This window comes from Caretta caretta, chromosome 1 (genome assembly GCF_965140235.1).
Source record: "Caretta caretta isolate rCarCar2 chromosome 1, rCarCar1.hap1, whole genome shotgun sequence".
Classification (NCBI taxonomy): Eukaryota; Metazoa; Chordata; order Testudines; family Cheloniidae; genus Caretta; species Caretta caretta.
The window spans coordinates 253,955,773-253,975,078 of NC_134206.1; the positions used below are offsets into that span (position 1 = coordinate 253,955,773).

Below are 19,306 nucleotides of genomic sequence, written 5' to 3' on the forward strand. Positions count from 1 at the left end.
TTTTCTTTGTGAGTTTCAGATCTAGATTCCTAGTGAACTAGAAAAGTGAGATGAAAAATCTGTTTCAACCTAGTTTTAGCCCATCCCTACTATGTGTGAACCCGATTTAGCAAGATTTTCAAACATGGTTCCTCTGCAAATGCTGACTGAAATGAAAGGTTCATCTATACTACAATAGCAACCAGGAGGGCACCTGGTTAGAGTACTGTTGTCCCCAACATGCTTAAAACACAGTTCTGTCCCATACTGGGATGGGATCTAATCATGTTTTATCTGTGTCACCAAATTATGGTACAGTGTTGGACAGAATAGGGTAGTAGTGGAGTTTAGTGGCATTGTTAAAACAAGATAGTCTCATGTATACTCCAAGGAAGGACCATGTTTTAATTGGGGGACTGTCAAGTTGCAACCTTAATTTCCCAACTTCTCTATTCAGATCATAGTGAGAGGGAGACAGGAATGGAGGGTGAAATCCTCACCCACTTGAATCAGTGGCAAAACTTCAATAGGGCCAGCCTTTCACCCAGAGAATCTAATCAGGATCTCCCATCTGACACATGACAACACTAAAGACTAATGGGTGTTCATTACAGCAGTTACTTTGCCTTTCTTTTTCACAGTTCATGACATACTGTTGCACTAGAAAATGTTGCAAAGTTTAATTCTGATGCTGAAAAGGCTCCCAGACCCCCTCCCCATAGTCAGATTATAATAGCCAAACCAAAGAGTTGGCAATTTACAATGCTCTGACGCTCATGGGTTTTTCCAGGCACTAGAAATACACATAGAGGGGTGTTACTTTCCTTCAAATTTTAAATCACCTCTGAGCAACATTCAGACTGGAAAGTACTAAAGTCCATCACAGCAAATCAAAACATTATGTTCAAGTTTTGGGATGCATTTAAAGAAATACAGTATTACTGCAGCCAAAATTACATTAAGGGAATGCACAGTCACACAGCAGATTGGCAAGGACTCTGAAGTTAACTAGCAAATTGATACCCTATTGTAGATATATCTCCTCCTTCTTGTAAATGCGGAATGCCACCTTTAGATCATTTTGGACAAGCATCTGGGGATAAGTAAAAGGAAATGGGTGTTAATTCAATTAGATGATAAAAGACAAATACACAGGCTGCCATGGGGAATTGACATCAGTTGCTAAAACAAGAATTGAGTTCTATATCTGGGAGAAGACTTTTTCATCTATTCAAGTCATGCTTGGCTTTTGCCATGCATATATTTTACTTGTGAAACATCAGTTGGCTATTTACATAGCAATATGGTTAAATGTCATATTTTGGGACTGAAGCCTTGATGTCAGTAGATGGATGGAATGCTAGAGAACAGATGCACAGTGTTAGCTTTCAGCTCATTTTGATACATTAAATATTCATAATCAGCACCGGTGAGGGAGAAAAGAAATGTTTCATTGGACTGGTACATTGAAAGATAAAGCTGTGGAACATTTCCAAAGTATAACATCTTACTTAATGTAAATTGAATGAAGGTCCCTGTGGTGAAGGTGAGACGCAATATTAGTTCGTTCTACAATTGCTGCTTTGCTGTCTTTGATGGATTGCGTTGCCAGTGACATCCCTCTATAAAATCATAACTAAGAATTTACTGTTCTGAGTCACTTATATAAGCAGAGCATAATTTTATTTTCATCGCTTTGGACCTAAAAAAGTCACCCCATGCACACTTTCATACACTCTAACAGACACTTTTAAACATTCTCTGTAATGCACATATTTATAGCCAAGGAACAAAAAACCCTGCCCCATCCCATGTTTCAAATGTGGGCACCCTAATAAGATCGTTTTATTCCATATTTTTGGATGCTTGCATCAGACCTTTCCCATGTATATTTCCATTTTACAAATGGCTTGCTACCTATGTGAGAACCCAAATGCAGGATGGAGAGGCCTTATCAAGCACCTGCCTTTGACACGTGTCACCACACTGTGTGTAAAAGATAAATGGTTTGTACATATAGATGTGTGTCTGTGCGTAAATGCATATGAGTATTACAGGTGGCATTCTCAAGGGTAAATAACATCCTAATAAACCACAACAGGGTTTGCACTAATAGGCTATTGGTGTATTATGAGGAGCAAGGCCAAGTTACATCAGACACACACAAATACCCTGCTAGTGCCCAACAAAGAACTTAAGCATGGGAGTAGTCCCACTGATTTCAATGGAGCTATACTGACCTACACAGCTGAGGGCTAGGCTGTAGTGATTGCAGTAGATGATGCGTTAAAAGAGGCAAGAAGGCCACAGACTGTTGTTGAATAGGCAGCTTTGTGGCAGGGGACAGGTTAAAAAGGTCACTTTTCCCTTCTGGCCCCTGCCTCTCTTTTCCTCAACTTTGAACGCTGCCTCTGTTTATCGTCCCCAACCCCTAACTTTTTTCTCTCCAACCATTTAGCTGACTAGGAGTAGATTTTTTTTTTTTGTATTTATTTTTTGGTGCTAATGAGGTGCCAGCTGTGCATAAGGGTGGAACATCATCAAAATACTCAAGCAGCCAATGAGGGAGTGACTTTTGACAATGTCAAATCAAGTAGGGGAAGGAGGGGATTGTCCTTCTCTAATGTGATGGTCTTGGGTTTTTAAAATCCACCAGTGCAAGAACAAACCAGACACACAGTTTTTATTGTATCTGCTGCGTAAATAGAGCTGTGCTCCATACTTTCTTTCTCCCCACCCTCTGTCCCCTGTTCCTTTCCTGTGGCTTGTGGAAAATGATGTAGGTTTTACTGGGAATCTAGCAAAAATTATGCCAAGAATCTAACTATAGTTTGACTCTCTGTGACATATCAGGATTATAATTCAGACTAGTGAAGGGCTGTGTCACCCCTGCCCTGCAACCTTGTGGTGCTTTACAATGCCTTGCTGTAGCAGTTCCCAGCTGGGCTGCTCACAAACAGCCTTCCAGCAGGCGAGCTACACCCAGAGTATCTGTGTGTAACTGCAGCCTGACAGCTACACACTGGCTCTCACCAGTCTTGGCTATGCTGCAGGGTAACCCCCAACACACCCCCAGTTGTGGATCCTTCCTAGAAATGTATGTCCTGTACTGCCCAGCCCTCTCTTGTACTGTACAAATATATTAAGTCTATTATTTCTTTAAGGGAATAATATGCCATTTTATTATCTTAATTAGTTACTTGGACGCTTCAATTTAAACACACTGGATTAGATAAAACAGTAAAGCAAGTTTATTAATTACAAAGAGATTACTTTATACTCACTTAAAAGCTATGAGGCATAAAAGTTAGAAATGGTTACAAGAAAAATAAAAATGAAAACATTTACTAGGATCTGTTTAAGAAACTATCTTAGTTACAAAGCAAACATTCTCACCCCATGCTCCAGCATTTCACTGACCAAACTCTCAGGTCAGGATCCCTCCCACGAGAGTCAAATGGTTGTTTCCTTTTGTCTTCCCAGGTGTGGAGAATGAGGTGGGCAGAGAGAGAGTGAGAGGGGAGCCTTGAGGTGTTTGTCCCTCTTTTTTATAGTTTTGTCCTCCTCTTGAAAAACATTTCCAGCTGAGAACCAGGAGACAAAGAATCAGTGTAGAGGGACATTCCCTGCTGGTTTTTTTTCACCTGTTTGAACTTCCTTTGTTTTCTCTCCCTGCTTGATGACTCTGTTTACTGCTTAAATGCAAATTAAGGCAAACACACATTTTTTTCCTTTGTTTAGGATAATCCTGACTTCTGCCTGGGCAGGGCTGTTGGGTTTGGAACTTGTGTTAATAACATCATACAAGGGAATCTTATAACTTCACGTACAATATTGCCACACATATTTTATCGGGACAATATCGACTAGCAAATTATGAGTTTATTGTACAAACATTATTACTACAGTGTGCAGGGTGTGAATACAGGAGTATATTCCATCATACCTGCCTTTCCGTAAATGTAGTGGAATTTGAAAAATGACCTGCATACAATTTGTGACTTTGCTCCACATTTTGGAGGTGGCTGTTGAACACTCAGTTTTGAGAGCGGAAATGTAGGCACGTTAGAGAACACAACACAACACATGTTCTGTATGCAGCCCTCTTATGGCCACACGACCCCACGTTTGCAAACATGCACACGAGTTTGTACATAGAACTTGGTATTTATGGGCCTGATCCAAAACGCACTGAAGTCAATGGGACTCCAATGGGCTTTGGATCAGACCCTTATGTGTAAATACCAGAAAAGGGAAAATGACTGCAATTACTGCATGGGCAAATGTAAGTTTTTTCCTGTATTACTGAAGCTACGTTGAGCTTGTGTAGTGCGTTCTATTTAAGGAAATCAAATGGGATTAGACGTGTTAATGAATTGAGAATCAGACCACCACTGTGTGGTAGATCATTATTATCGTCCTCATTTTGCGGATGAGGTTAATGAGGCAAAGCGGCCCCTGTACAAGGTCCTTCACACTGCCTTACCCTTCTGAATCAGCCTTAATAAGCCAGCTTGGAGGGGGACATTGGGTAGATTTATGGATGGGCTTTTGGCTCTGTGCTTGTGTGAATCCAGTAGCTCAAACTCATGTGTTTATGTGGGAGAGTGGCTTCAGGCTACAGAACTGTTCTGTCACATGAGTTCAGGGGGTGAATTCTACCCTGAACTTGGCTTAGTCACTTAGGCAAAGTTCAACTACACTGTCTTTTTCTTAGGATGGGTGAATTTCACATGGAGAGAGTCTTAACCGAAGTCAAACAGGGGAAGCTTGTGGCAGAATTGTGAATAAACTCCAGGACACCTGACTCTCAGTCCTCTTCTTTCTCCACAAACCCATCTTTCTTCTTTTTATATTTGCTGGGTACACTCACAATTTTGCAGGCACTCTGATTGTGCCCTGTTTTGACAATCATAGTGTCCAGGACTGGCAGTGCCACTTTAATTTGGGCTATTTGTGTCAGTAAGGACAAAAAATATTGATGTTAAAGAAAATAATTACCTTCTTACTGAAGCATAAATGATCTTGAAACAAAATACGCAGGCTAAAAAGACCTGAATCCTTAGTCAGGTTTAATTAATTATTAATTCCTACTCCTTCTGACATTATCAATGTAATTAAATTTGTGGCTGAAGAAGTGATAAGATACTCTCTATCTTCTGTTAAGATACTGAATCTCTCTAAACAGCCAGTGGCAAAATACTGCCATTTGTTATTAGGAACTAGCCTACTGATGTGCAACTTCAAATTCTATCTTTTGCTAACAAGCTGATGCGACACAAAAAATAAGGCAATAAAAATCCATATATGCATCCAGCTATTTGAATGCAAAAATGCAGATCTTAACGAAACCCAAAAGAAACTCACTAAGGTCTTGGGTAGTTGGCTGTTCAGGAGCTATGTATTACAATTGTGTTGAATAATAGCTCTAGACTATGAGTTTGTACAGTCAGGTCCTTCAGGACACAACGTATAGCTCCATATTTATGTGACTAATCAAGCAAAAATGATTATTGTGCAAGGTATTTGCAAGAGATTGATGACTGGTTCAGAGGACTAGACAGCTTGAGTTGCTACTGAGGGTCATTAAGCTCAGTCAGTCACTCCTCCCCAGAAAGTGCCCTGTACGTCAGTCAGTCATTGCTATTTTAAAAGCATGTTTAAAATTACCTTCTGTTAGCATAATGGAAATTAAAGAAAAACAAACGAAAACTTGTGGATATAGCATGCTTGTGACATCAGATTCTAAGACCTAAAGAGGCCTCAACTGCTTGGGATTTGAAGAGGATGGTGAGAGTACTTTCCATTCCATGATACTGATAGTGTATAGGAATACTGTATTATCCCTTTAAATAGTTTGTGAGCACTGCTGTGATGCTCACTGTGTTCTCTGTTGTATAAATCACCAGAAATGTATGTAGCAGCAGTATGTATGGAGCTAGGCCTGGCATGTTTGTGTATCTTTAGAAACCATAGTTATTGGGACCCAACTGTGCCTGCATGGTTTCTTGCTATTATTTTTGTTGTGTAAAGAGGCCAAAAAACCTCTGAGTTTTGCCAATGAGGATGGGATCCTAAATCAGGAATGCAGTGGAATAGAGAGTGACTGGAGAGGCCAAGTGAAACTAAAAGGAATCTGCTGCCACTGGGACTGTCAGTAAACTGCTCATTTAGGAACAAATTATAAATGTATTACTATCAGTACCACCAGCACTAAATGTGCAGCATGTTACAAATTACATCTGAGAGCTGATTAATGACTTTCCTTTGGATAATGTCTCAGAGGCATCACAAAAATATCTGTAATGGTCTGTACATCCTGGCAGCTTCAACAGCATAGAACAGTGAGCGTCATCGGATGGCTCACAAACTATTTAAAGGGATAGTACCCTGTTCCTCATACACTACACTACTAGAAGGTTTTCACTGTGAGGCACGAAGGCTAAATTATATTCTGGCAAAGGTATAAGTCATTGGGTCTGATCCAAAGTCCTATGAAAGTCAGTAGGGTCTTTCCTCTGAGTTTAGTGGATGCTGGTCAGGCCCTTCATGCCTTGTGCAACAGGAGCTTGATGCAAAGGCCATTGAAGTCCTTGGAAAGATTCCAATTGATTCAAATGGGTTTTGCGCCCAAAATGATCACAGCTGAGGAAGTTTTCCATTTGTGTAGTTAGTATTTATAATGTAATAATGGCTGCTGCATTGATCCTTAAGAACTAATGGGCGTTCACTCAGGTTTAGTCATATGTAATGTAATCTAAATCCTTTAGTATTGAAATGTTAATGATTTAATTGACTCTCAACGATGGTAATAATAATAAAAGCATTTTTAGCAGAGTACAGTGCGGTTATGCATCTTATTATTAATTATGGCTGTCATCAGTTATTGATATTACCAAAAATGTTACTGTGAATAAGTAAGTGTAAACCTCGTCTTAGGGCTTAATAGAGAAAATTAATTGAATAAACACACAAATGACACAATGAGGTGAAGAGAAAAAACAATTTGTCCTTAATTGTGTCAGCAGGTTTTAAAAATATTTCAGCTGGGATATTACTGCATGGGATTGGGTTCCACAAATGGCAATTTAGATGATCTGAATGAGATTCTAATGCTGGCTTTGCCTCTGAGTCATTCTGTGGTCTTTATCAAGTCACTTCACCTGTGTCTGTTTCCCCGTATGTAAAATGAGGATAATACTATTTACTCACCTGCCTCCCATGGGAGCAGTGAAGATTTAATTAGTTAACGTCTGTACGGTGCTTTGAACTTAGAAAGCACTATTAAAATGCATGTCTAATTATGGTTCTGGGTATAAAGTGCATATGTACCAAAACTCAACAGTTGACTGCCCTCTGGGTGTGTCTCTAAGTACCTTATTTGCCTGAATGAAGGCCAAACATGTGGGACTTGGCATCATGAATAGATGTCAAGTGGTGCCTTCTTCTATATTAGGACACATAACAACGTCATAGCACCAACCAATCAGCCTCTGAAGAGGCTGAGATAAATGTTATTCTAAGTAACATTCTGAGGCGGGCAAAATTAATCTTGTGATTATTAAAGACTTGGACAAGCACTACAGAGTTGGATATATAAGGGAATACACTCAACCTACCTACAGGTTTTGCACCATTTGTGTCCAGACTGGAAAATATCAACAAGTTGGACATTCTTGAATGAAACCTGGCAGCCTCTACTCAGCTTGTGCTAACATAGGTTGATGTAAAGCGATATGAAGTTCCTAAAATAAATAGGTTTTTGAGTGTATTCATCTACCTTTGATTTTTGTCATCTCCTTTAGTTAAAATGTCTAGTTCTAATGTCAAAAACAATGCTCTAATATATACACAAAAATGTGTGTTAAATGGAGCCTGACATTGTTTAACAACAGAACACGTATCACCTGGCTGGGTATACAGGCTGGCTTTGTTCTTGTAGTGCTCCAGCAATCCAGCTTTGAGCTGGAGAAATACCTCTGAAAAGAGAGAAGAATTGTCTCAATTTTAAAATTAAGTGGCTAATCGATATTCATTCATTTGGTATGAAGTGCAGTAATGTTAATCACCATAAATGAATTGTTCATTAATGTGAATGTAATACGTGCTCTATTAAAACTTGCTAATTAATGCATGTAGTGTTATTTGTGAGGTTAAGAGACTGCTGTTCAACCCTGGGATACTGTTCAGCAAACTGTGGAAATGTCTGGTGCTGTGAGATTATAGATTAGAGTACTGATGGCTAAGGCCCTGAGTCAGGAAAACAGCCTTTAACTTTAAATGCGTAAGTGCTCTCCTGAATTGGGGCCCAAGAGACTGCCCTGTTCATGTTTATCTTGCATGGAGGCTTGTGATTTCGGTGGCCACAGAGGATAATCTTGGTGGAGGAAAAGTAGTTTGCGTCATGAAGACAGACTTTTAGGCTCTGATTTTTCAGAGGGATGTCTGATGCTTCTAAATCAGGTTGTAGAATCAAAAGTTGGGCACCTAAACATTGATACACCCCCAAATTAGAGGTCACTTTTGAAAAATGGGCTCAAATGTCTGTTTCAGAAACTTGTTACAGAAGATCACTTCGTTGCTTTATTCTACATTGCAGCTGTTACTGAATCAGTTTGATTTGTAAAATGAGAAACATGCCTTGAAAGCAGTAGCCTTAGGCATCTTGGGGGATTAACCCCGGTGTATTATATCTTTGGTTTCATTAATCTTTATCAAAACACCTGGGGCCAAATCCTATGTGCCACAGAGATCTCTTACTCTCAAGGAGGGGAACATCAGACTGTCCTAATCTAAGTACACTCTGGCTACTCTGTGGTTGGGACTCATAGATGCTCAGAAGGAGGTGAAATTGGAAATGGTTTGGAAATGTTAGCCAGTTCTGACGCTGTGTGGGGAGGGGAGAGTTACCCCTGTGCACCTCATAATTCACCTGGAACCCAACTGCCATATAACAGCTGATGGTAGAATCATAGACTGTCTGTGGTCAGTGTGGCTATGCTCTGTGCCTACAGAGAGAGGGAGGATCAGCAGACAGCTTGTGCAATATATAATGGTGTTACCTAAGAAATATTTCCCCCCTTATTCATGCAAAGCTTTCATTGACATCAATGGAAATTTTTCCAGAGTAAATAGAGCAGGATTGGACCCCTTTCATTCTCTCTCCTTCTAAAAATAATTTTTAAACATTTTTATTTATTTGCCAAATTCTAACAAATTGAGTCCTTCAAAATTTGCAGATTTGTGTTTGGGGGGGACCCCACAGAACAGTTAAATCGATTTAACAGCATGAATGAACTGCATTGATTTGCTGTTCATGAGCATTCTGGTGGATTAGATTTTGGTCACATGAAGTTTGGGGGAATCTTGCATATGTGCAATTATGGATCTTCACATGAGAACATATTTATGTGCTGGAAACATGGGACCTCAACTTCGTACTTCGATATCTTAAAAGGCCTCCCTTTGAACTTTTGGCCACCTGTTCCCTTCTACACCTGTCTTTGAAAACTACATTTCTAGAAGCCATTACTTCTTCTCAAAGAGTGGGTGAGATAAGGGCTCTGATGGCACACCTCCCCTTTGCAGTCTTCTTTAAGAATAAGGTCACGCTGCAATTGCATCCCCAGTTCCTTCCAAATGTGTCTCTCACTTGCACATAAATCAACCTATCGACCTTCCAGTTTTCTTCCCTAAGCCACACCAGATAAAGGAGGTGTGACATTACATACACTCAATGTCAGGAGGGCATTAGTCTTTTACTTAGACAGGAATGAGCCCATTAGGAAATCTCCCAGATTATTTCTCTCCATTGCGGACAGAACTTAGGGATCTCCAATTTCCAAGCAAAGACTCTCTAGATGGATATCTGGCTGCATTATCTACTGCTATCAGTCTCATGATCTTCAGCCTCCCCAGAGTATTAACTTACTCCATGAGATCCCTCTCTGCTTCAACAGCTTTTCTTAAGAACATTCCCATCGCGGAAATATGTAGAATTGTGACTTGGATGTCCATTCATACATTTGCTGAACACTATGCAGTCACTCGTGCCTCAGCTTCTGATGCCATATTTGGCTCTCCTAATCAATCTTCAATCTTAGCCTTGACTCCAAAGCCCCAACCCTCCATAGAGAGTACTGCTAGATAGTCACCTAGAGTGGAACACCCATAGGGACACTACTCAAAGAAGAGAAGGTTACTCACCCTATGCAGTTCTTCCAGATGAGTGTCCTATGGGTGCTGTGCTACCCGGCCTCCTCCCCTCTGCCTTGAAGTTCTTCACAATGGGCTCCACATTAGAGAAGAACTGAGGCTGGTTCGCCCACACAGCTCTATATAGCTGCAGTGCAGGGCACAAGGCTGCAGGTGGTGCCAAATGGATACTGCTACCTAAAATCACCGATCTGAAGCACATGGGGTGCAAGTGCACCTGGAGTGGAGCACCTGTAGGGAGAGAGATCTCGAAGAACCACAATTACTGCACTATAAAGGGTGAGTAACCTTCTCTTATAACAACTGCACTATAAACACTAACTAATTATTATATTTACAATTGAAACTTGTATCAAATTTAAGGTTAAATATGACTTCGTATCATTCTCCATGTCGCTGGGTGAGCTCTGAGTTGATAAATAATACCATCTAGTATGTTTTTTATCTTTTTTGCATTGAAGGTACATATTTCCTTTCCTCTCGTTCTATGTATTCTTGCTCCTGACAATACTACTCCAAAACATTTTCTTTGCAGGCTGTTGTAAATTACTGAAAATATGGGTGACATAACGCAAATGTTTTTAGTAATTATTATTTGTTATTCTTTAACAGTAATAATTGTGACATATTGCCACCTCATGCAGCATCTTTGGAACCATATTGTATGAAGAGTATGAATAGTTTGTGTGTCACTCTGGGTCAGGGATTGTACTCAACTGCAGGGGTAGAGTTGCCCTCGCTGTACCAGCAACTAACAGTGGGGGAGGGGAGGGTGTAACAAAGGTGAATTATTCAGATTGTAAACACCTCTCAGGAGGTAGGACTCCCAGAGGAGGCTTGCATAGACGGGTTCAAACTGGGTTTTCCAGAGACCAACAGATAAAGAAAGGGCTTTTAAACTGGCCTTCTTAATCCAGCAAAGGACAGGACTTTTTTTTGGCCAGTGGGGCCCCAACCCTTCCACTGAATCTTGCTTATACTGGAAAACTTCTGACAATAATATTACAATCTTCCTGCGTTTTCAAACCAAATGCACAAAGTTCCCCAGACTCTTTTGACAGGTCTCTGAAATAGAATATACATCATCTTAATTTGCTTTGAAGAGAGAGATTCTCTGCGTCATCCTTTGTTTAGTATCTCTGGGTGCAAATATACCCTGTTCATATATCAGTCTCCAGTGTTTCCTTGAACACCCTGCTTTCCACCTTGCTTGACCTTGTAAAACGTCCCTCAAATGATTACCAGTCAAAAAGCTTTATATGTATTCTTTCAGTTCATTTCCCCAAATTGCAGTCAAACAACATCTGTGTAATAAAAATGGGAAGAAATGACTAGCTGGAATATCATTCTTTTATTTTTATTGTTGAAAAATATATTAATATTTCATTAACAAATATTTCCATTCACCGAATTATTCCTTTTTCCCAAAAATATTTTCAAAAAAGGGGATACCCTAAATATGGTTGGCAATCTAGAACCATTATTTAATGATCATAAAGGAAAAAAGTGCTTGATTTATTTTTTTTGTGATAAAACTGGATATGAAACATAAAAATCTGTTATGATTGGCTTATTTGTGCTTGCCTTAATTTCATTTAAGCAGAGATAAAAGATTACATACGCTTTAAGGTATTACAGCATATGAGCTGGATTACCATTTACATTAAGGCAATATAAAGGGGTCTTACTATAAATATGAATAAGGACGTGGGTAAAATTTTCAAAAGAGTTTAAATGACTGAGGGGCCTGTGTTCCATTTTCAACAGTAATGTAAGCAATTAGGAGTGAAAGTGATTTTCAGTAAGACTTGGACTTAAAAGTCACTTTTGAAAATGGACTTTGGCTACTAAGTCCTTTAAATGCTTTTGAAAATGTTTCCCCCTCTATCTGCATCCATGTCAAAGGAAACTGAGGGCTCAATCACATCTAATACTGTTGAGCTGCTCAAACACTAGGACCCAATCTCCATTGTTCTAGGTCTTGTTGTAGTCATTTAAACCTGTGGAAAAGGGTGTAAAATGCGACCAAATCCGAATGGTGGTATTTTGAATCCACTTTGCACTCACTTTACACTGGTGTGTAAAGGACTTCTACCATGGTCCAGGCCAATGGAGAATCAGGCTGTCACAGTCTTGGCTGAGTTCCACCTTGTAAATGCTCACCAGGCAGCAGCTGGATCCATGTACTTCTGAGTTCCCCTCCATCAGGTGGCACCAGCCACAATCTCTTGCTCTGGCCTCTCAGGCCCATTTTCCTGGCACTGACTGCCTAGTGCCACTTCAAGGGAATGGGACCATGCATTCTGGCTGCCCTGGATAGAGCTGGGTGAAACTTTTCAGTTGAATAGTTTATTTGATGAAAAATGCATTTTGTCATCTTGAAACTGTGAATTTTGACACAAATAATTTCAATCATTTACAAAATGGCCAGAAGAAGTGGTGGTGCTGCCCTTCCCCATCCCACTGTCACAACCCCAGAAGTTGCCCTGGGGAAGGCAGATCAGCATTGTATGTGGCTAACACTATTGCAAGCATCGCAAAGCATTTCGGGGAGGGTCAAAGGTGTGTGAGTGGAGAGTGGAAGTTTCCTTTGCAGAATACGAGAGGCCAGGGGGGAGAGAAAGAAGAAGAGCAGAGAACGGGTTAACTCAACACTTCAGCTAGCTCCATTTGAAGATAAGACACTGGCCCCGGCCCAAGGTCATGGGCTCGACAAGAAAGCAACAGCTGCCCAGCCGTGAGAAGAGAAGAACTAAGTTGAGCAGAGCTGCAGCAAAACCAGTGAGAGCAAATAAGATGGCGACAGCAAAAGCCAGTAGAAGGAAAAACAAAGTCTCCAGAGCCGGGATTTTTGGGAAACAGAGGAGGTTACAGCAAGCTGGTTTGGACTGGCACAAAAAGCACCAGAAGCAGAGGTCCCTGAGTGGAATACCCCCACACTCCCACCCCCCCCCACCCCCCCAAGGAGCCCAGGACTTAAAACCCTCCTGTGAGCTGATGCAATTTGGAGATCAACAGTGGATCCTTGGATGACCTGGGCCCAGGACAGCACTCCCGTCCACCTTCTCCCCCACTCTTCTTCCGACGTTACACCCAGACATGTCCAGTCTGGGTCATGCGTGCGTGAGTATGAAAGTGGGTTAGAGCTTGGGGCATTAACGCTTTCTTTCTTCCCCTGAGTGATGTGGGAGCATTCCCAGCACTCTCTGCTGTTATTTTATTATTATATTAATAAAGCTTTAAAATTTAGACACTTAGTATGCCTCGTCATCTCCTCCCCAAAAAAGATCCTGTGGCCCCAGCCTGATCAACTGTGGCCCCAGGCAGATTGGTAACGAAAATCTGTCACACCACACACACCCCATAACCGTTAGCCTAGTGGTTAGTGTGCTCACCTGGGGTGCAGGAGACCCAGGTACTGCCCACCTGGAGTCCAAGCTGGAAAAACTGGTTTCTTGCAGCTCTGAGCACACTCTTTAGCATACACGTTGTATTGCCAGATTAGAGTCATTCAAAGATAATGACCCTTCATTGTATGCGCTGTGTCAACATCCCTTGGAATTTTAGTCCAAGATGGAGGTAAAAAGACAATAGGAAAGGTGCGATCCAGTCTTAGAATCAAAATGGTCCTCAGAAAATAAAGTGGAGTTTGTAGTTTGCTATAGACACATGGTAACATAGTAAATCATCACACGAGCACTAAACTTTGAGCAGCCCAATAGTAATATTTTAATCCTGGATTTGCAATGCCTCACTGTCAGGAAGAAGTATTAAGAATTTTGATTATAGGTGGCTTAACTATTAAAATGATGTAAGTAATTTACCCATAATTCTAAAAAATTTGGAATTTTTTAATAAAGAGTTTGGAAAAGGTACAGAAATGGAAAGTGGTACATTCATTCTTAGAATGTTGGACCTAACTGTAAGGTAATCCTGATTCAGCGTCAGAGTTGACAGGTTATCCATAGGAGTTCATAGGTGTAAAAAGTGGGAGAGCCAAAGACATTGGGTCAGATCCTTAAACTGGTGTTAAATGTGGTAGTGAGGTCAGTGGAGTTATGCTGATTACACTAACTGAGGATCGGGTCCATGTCTTCAGAGTTTGAAGTGTTTGAATCTGGGGTTTTGCTTTTGACCCATCACTACATGCTGTAGCCCTTAGGTATTCAGGGTGGTGGTAGCTGTGTTGGTCCCAGGAGATTAGAGAGACAAAGTGGGTGAGGTAATAGCTTTTTATTGAGAAGATGATCCAATAAAAGATATTACCTCACACACCTTACAGCTCTTAGGTGACATTTATATACAGTATCAATTTGAAGCTGAATGGAGTAGAACAGAATAGGGAATCTCCATTTATAATAGTTGAATATGATAAAATGGCTATATGTGATGTCTGTGGCTCATCTGCCTGGTCTGGGGAAAAAAATTAAATCTTTTTTGGGTTTAAGAACTTTAACTAGAGGAAGTGCATAATTTTTTCAAAAGCACCCAAGACCTGTTGACTTTCAATGATTCCGGGGCTCCTAAGTTAACTAAGTTATAAGAACAGGAGTACTTGCAGCACCTTAGAGACTAACAAATTAAGTACTCCTATTCTTTTTGCGGATACAGACTAACAGGGCTGCTACTCTGAAACCTGTAACTAAGTTATGTAAATGGGACTTAGGATTCTGAGTCATTTAAGTGCTTTTGAAAATTTTACTCAGTGGATCTGAGTGGCGGAGTTCGTTAATGCATTAGCCTCAGCATAGTCCCTGATGATGCCCAACAACAACATACAACCAGCACTATAATTTTGCACAGTTAGCAGCAGTCTACTTAGATGAGACCCATAACTAGCAGGGATGTTGCAGGATAAGATTCAGATATTTGCCAGATCTGTATGGGGGTAGAGTATATAGGACATGTCCGTACTATAGGACGTGTACTGTCATTGATCCACAGCAGTGGGAAACCTACCTGCGTATTGAGGGCAGTATTTGGCCAGATACGGCACATGGTTCTAGTTAGAACCAACATTTAGATGCTTTTATGAGCACCAAAACTTTGAAGAGAACAAAAGGCCCTTTAAGATTTACTTTTCTGTATCCAAATAACCAGAAGCATAAGAAGATACAAGAGTATCTGTAATAACTGAGATTTCAAGACTGTTTCATTATCTGAACTATCACACATGCTTTATTTTAATATGCCCCTGCAGGTATATGAAAAAATTCACACACAAAGACAACAGTTTTGGGTGAATACACTATGAGAATGTTAAAATATGCTTGGACTGTTAGCTACTGATAAAATTAAAAATCTGTGATATTCAGTAGCTAAAGAAAATACAGGCACGACAGTAAAAATCCTGCTAAAGCACCCTTTTAGAACAGAGCTAACATCAATAATTCTTGCTTTGCCCATTAAGTTTTAATGTGTTGACAGACTCTCTGTGCATAGCAGAGGGTCTCTGGAATCATCAGTGAAAGCTAATAAATGCCTGCCATATGAAGAATACATTAGCTATAGAGAGCGAACTAAGTGAATCATTTAGTTCTCCTATAACCATTAGCCATTTTCATTAATATTTTTATCTATGATATTAGCCACCTAATATCAAAATGATGTGCAACATGTGTTATAATTTGTACATAAAGATTTCTTCCAAAATCCATGGTGGATGCAGGGATTTGATCTTATTCAATGGTCTGTGCTTCAGTTGTGATCTCTTCAGTGTGTCTCTTACAAGATGGTACAAATCCAGATGGTAAGAGAAATAAGTTCATTACATGGCTTAGGAATTAGCCAGAGAACTGTCATTTTATGTTAACAGGAACTGAGTAGTAGTAATCATGCTGAAAGTTAGTACCAAAATAGCATTTTTAGAAAGGGATTTCTTCCAAATTTTCAAATGTAACTTGCAAAAAGGGTTAGTCCTCTGAAGACATTAGTTCCTGTTGTTGCCTGTTTCAGCCAAATCCTCTTGAGCTGTTGTCCTTGAAAGCTCCCACATACTACGTAGAATTGGAAAAGGTGAGTACCTAAATGGAAGAACTCCAAGGACAACCTGCACCAAATAGTGTTGATTACATTCTTCACTCTGAGTCACTACTCAGCAAATCTCTACATTGTGGTGTAGGGCTGTCTCTCTGGATGCGATGTGAAGCTGAGCTATTGACTATCTGTGGTTATTTTAAGAGCCTGTGGTACTTTTGTCAAGAATATGGGTATTTAACCCCATATGTCCTGGCTAAATTTCAGTCTGGATTACTACTCCGGCCTACTTAAATTCCTTCTTCCATTTCAATTTATTATTCTTCCTCACTTGCCGTTCTAAACTCTTACGTATTGCAACATGCTATTTAACTGGTTGCTGTGTTCACCTACTGTTGAAGTTTAACCATATCTGTGGTAGATGCAATCCCTGTGCATAGACAAGAATCTGTAAAGCATTTGGGGCTCATTACACTTTCAAGTTTAGTTTATTAACATAGTGTCTTAGCCATAGGTCATTTTGCATGGATAATTAGGATAAAAGGTGCTACATGTAAAATGTTATAGTTCTAAACAATAGGATATTAAAATGCTTTGGCGTAAATAGACCCAAACAAGAAAGTAGTTTAATCTCTTAGTAACAAACTATATAAATATTTATAATGGAAGTCCTGGGAAATAAAGGTATGATTAATTGTATTTTGCTGTATGTGTTCAATAGTATTAATCTTTAGTTTGAACACATGCATTTATGAAAGTGAGGGAAAAGGTAAACTGTGTATTCCAAAATAAAGCCATGTATAGACATGTATTTTTAATGTACCATTCTTGGGATGGTATTGGAGAAGAGGAAGTGTTGGACTTGTACTGCTCCACCTATTTAAATGGTATAAAGATTTGTCAGCATGAGTTGGGATTGCCACTTTGCTCACAACTGAAGTCAATAATGTTTCACCTGTAGAGCCTTGGAGGGGTGGAGAGAAAAATTATAACTAATAAAATTGTGAGAAACAACTACAAATCACCTAAAATAGTTTGTCTATAAATGGCAAATTTGGGAATGTGATGTCCAATATTGCAGCAACAGCCAGAGCTAGAAATAAGTGCTGTGGTTCTCATTTGAAAGCTGAGAAATCTCCCCTTTCCAGTCATTTAAAGTGCCAATTCCTAGTCCTGATGAAGTATCAGATCTTAAACCTGTCATTTGTTCAGGACTAAAGTTTGCCTGTACTCCATCTCAGATCAGAGTAATTTTGGGGGTGGGACTGTGAAGAAATCCACATTGGGGGGGAAAGAATGAAACACGAATGAGCAAACTGTCCGCACTGATATTTTTGTGTGTGAATTTATTTTATCACCTAAATTCCAAAGATTATTTTGTCTGTTAGCAAATTTTATGTTAAAGGTGCTGATTCGACAGCACTGGAAACTGAAGCCCTGGATTTATCCTCAAAACGGGTAGTGTCAGTTCAAATTTCCCCCTACATGTTCCTGTGGTATGGGGATCCCCGCCAGGGGAAAGAAACCCATTCACTCATCATCCTCTTTCAAAATTAGGCTTCTTTTCTGGGAGTGTTTTAAAGGGTGCCAGTTAGTGCTCTGTTTCTGTGATAGGGACACATGTCCATTGGGAGCTGGATTGCAACTGCCCAATTTATTTTACACAGGCCACTGAGTGGCTTTCAAAAGATAACTGTTGATGTGGACTGGAACTGATGGCCTAAAGATGTAATGAGGTGCAAGGCCTTTCTACTCCTCTGAGCCATGTAGGCCTCTTGGTTTTGCTGTCAAGAATTCTAGATCCTTTTTTATATTTTAACCATTGACAGCTGCATCAGAATGAACCCACTTGAGTGCTGACAGCTAAGTAACATTTTAAGGATAATAAAGATATCTTCAAATCTGGAAAGTCTTGGATGACTTACAGCGGGAGAAAAACCTCAGGAAGAAAGTGGCATCTCTCTCTCTCTCTCTCTAATTAAGTGTTGTGTTCAAATTGTGAGGGATTTTATGCAACTGTTGCTTTAGCACAATGTGTGTTTGTGTAAAACCGCCTTTTACTGCTCAGTTGTATAATGAGCTCTGAACAGGTGGACCACAGAGCCCTATTGAAGCCAGTGGTCCTTCATGTGGACACAGTACAGTTATTGTGCAGAGCAATTTGTAGAATAGGTGCATAAATCTTTGAAGGGGTAGGTTAAGGAGGGCAGGTTATGGAATTGTACAAAACCGTAGTCCATCTATAAGTAAGACAAAACTTAAGAGAAATGAATGGGGCACATAAATATTCCTCCTTTTCTTGTTGTATCTGAATATTGACTATCCAGCACCAACATCTTTATTTTTAATGAGGAGAAATATTTCACAATTCCACAATCTCCAGGGTTTAATTTTTATAAGTGAACTGTTGATGGTGATCCATAAGTCTGCACTGCAAAATAACAAAATAATAATAAAATAATTATTGAATGGCAATAATTCAGGGCTCAGAACATGTGTCTTAACTACCTGCTATTTATCAAGCAAAAAATTATACTGAGCTGTGCATCAGTCGAAAAGCAATACATAATTTTTTCTAATTATGTTTTGGAAGCTAATATCAATTTTTTTAAACGCTCTGATTTCGAATTTGAGAGTTTTCGGTGGCAGGTTGTTTGTGACCCATCTATAATTACTGTCCACATGTTTTTATGATTTTTTTCATGGCAGCATTTTCTCTCATCCTCTGCAGCTTCTGGAGGGTCAGGCCTGGTGGCAAAGTCATCATGAGTTTATTGCTGCTGATTTCATGAATTGTGTGGCTACATCAAATGTGTTTATTTTTTGTTTGTAAAGTCTAACATCTTTTCCCCCCCTTCCCTTCTATCCCCTCCCTCATTTGCACACAAAAGAAGGCAGGTGGTAACAGTGATTTATGCATTAGGTAAGTATTGCTGTTCCAAAGCACATTGTAATTGCCATTATCTGGGTCTCCCTAGACTTTAAAAAGTTCTAAGCTGCAGGGATTTGCACCAGCCAGCGAAAATGTAGTCTATGGCGCTAAGGCTTGCAAGGAGGGTCTGCGTTTTGTCAGCAATGACAGTTTTAGCACCACTCGGCTTAATTTTTTTAAATCCAGCAAATTACTCTGTCTGGC

At 39.9% G+C, this 19,306-nt stretch overlaps 1 protein-coding gene across 5 annotated transcripts in view; it reads left to right on the top strand.

Annotated features, from left to right (window-relative positions):
* Window positions 1-19,306, top strand: part of CHST11 (carbohydrate sulfotransferase 11) — a 245,946-nt gene that overhangs the window by 117,044 nt on the left and 109,596 nt on the right. The window contains exon 1 of one of the 5 annotated variants that reach the window (XM_075123281.1): window positions 13,153-13,317. The exons of the other annotated variants lie outside the window; for them this stretch is intronic. Within the exon in view, the coding sequence (XP_074979382.1) occupies window positions 13,294-13,317 (24 nt within the window). The 5' untranslated portion in view covers window positions 13,153-13,293. Of the gene's footprint in view, window positions 1-13,152; window positions 13,318-19,306 lie in introns of those variants that run through there. 5 annotated transcript variants of the gene reach the window in all.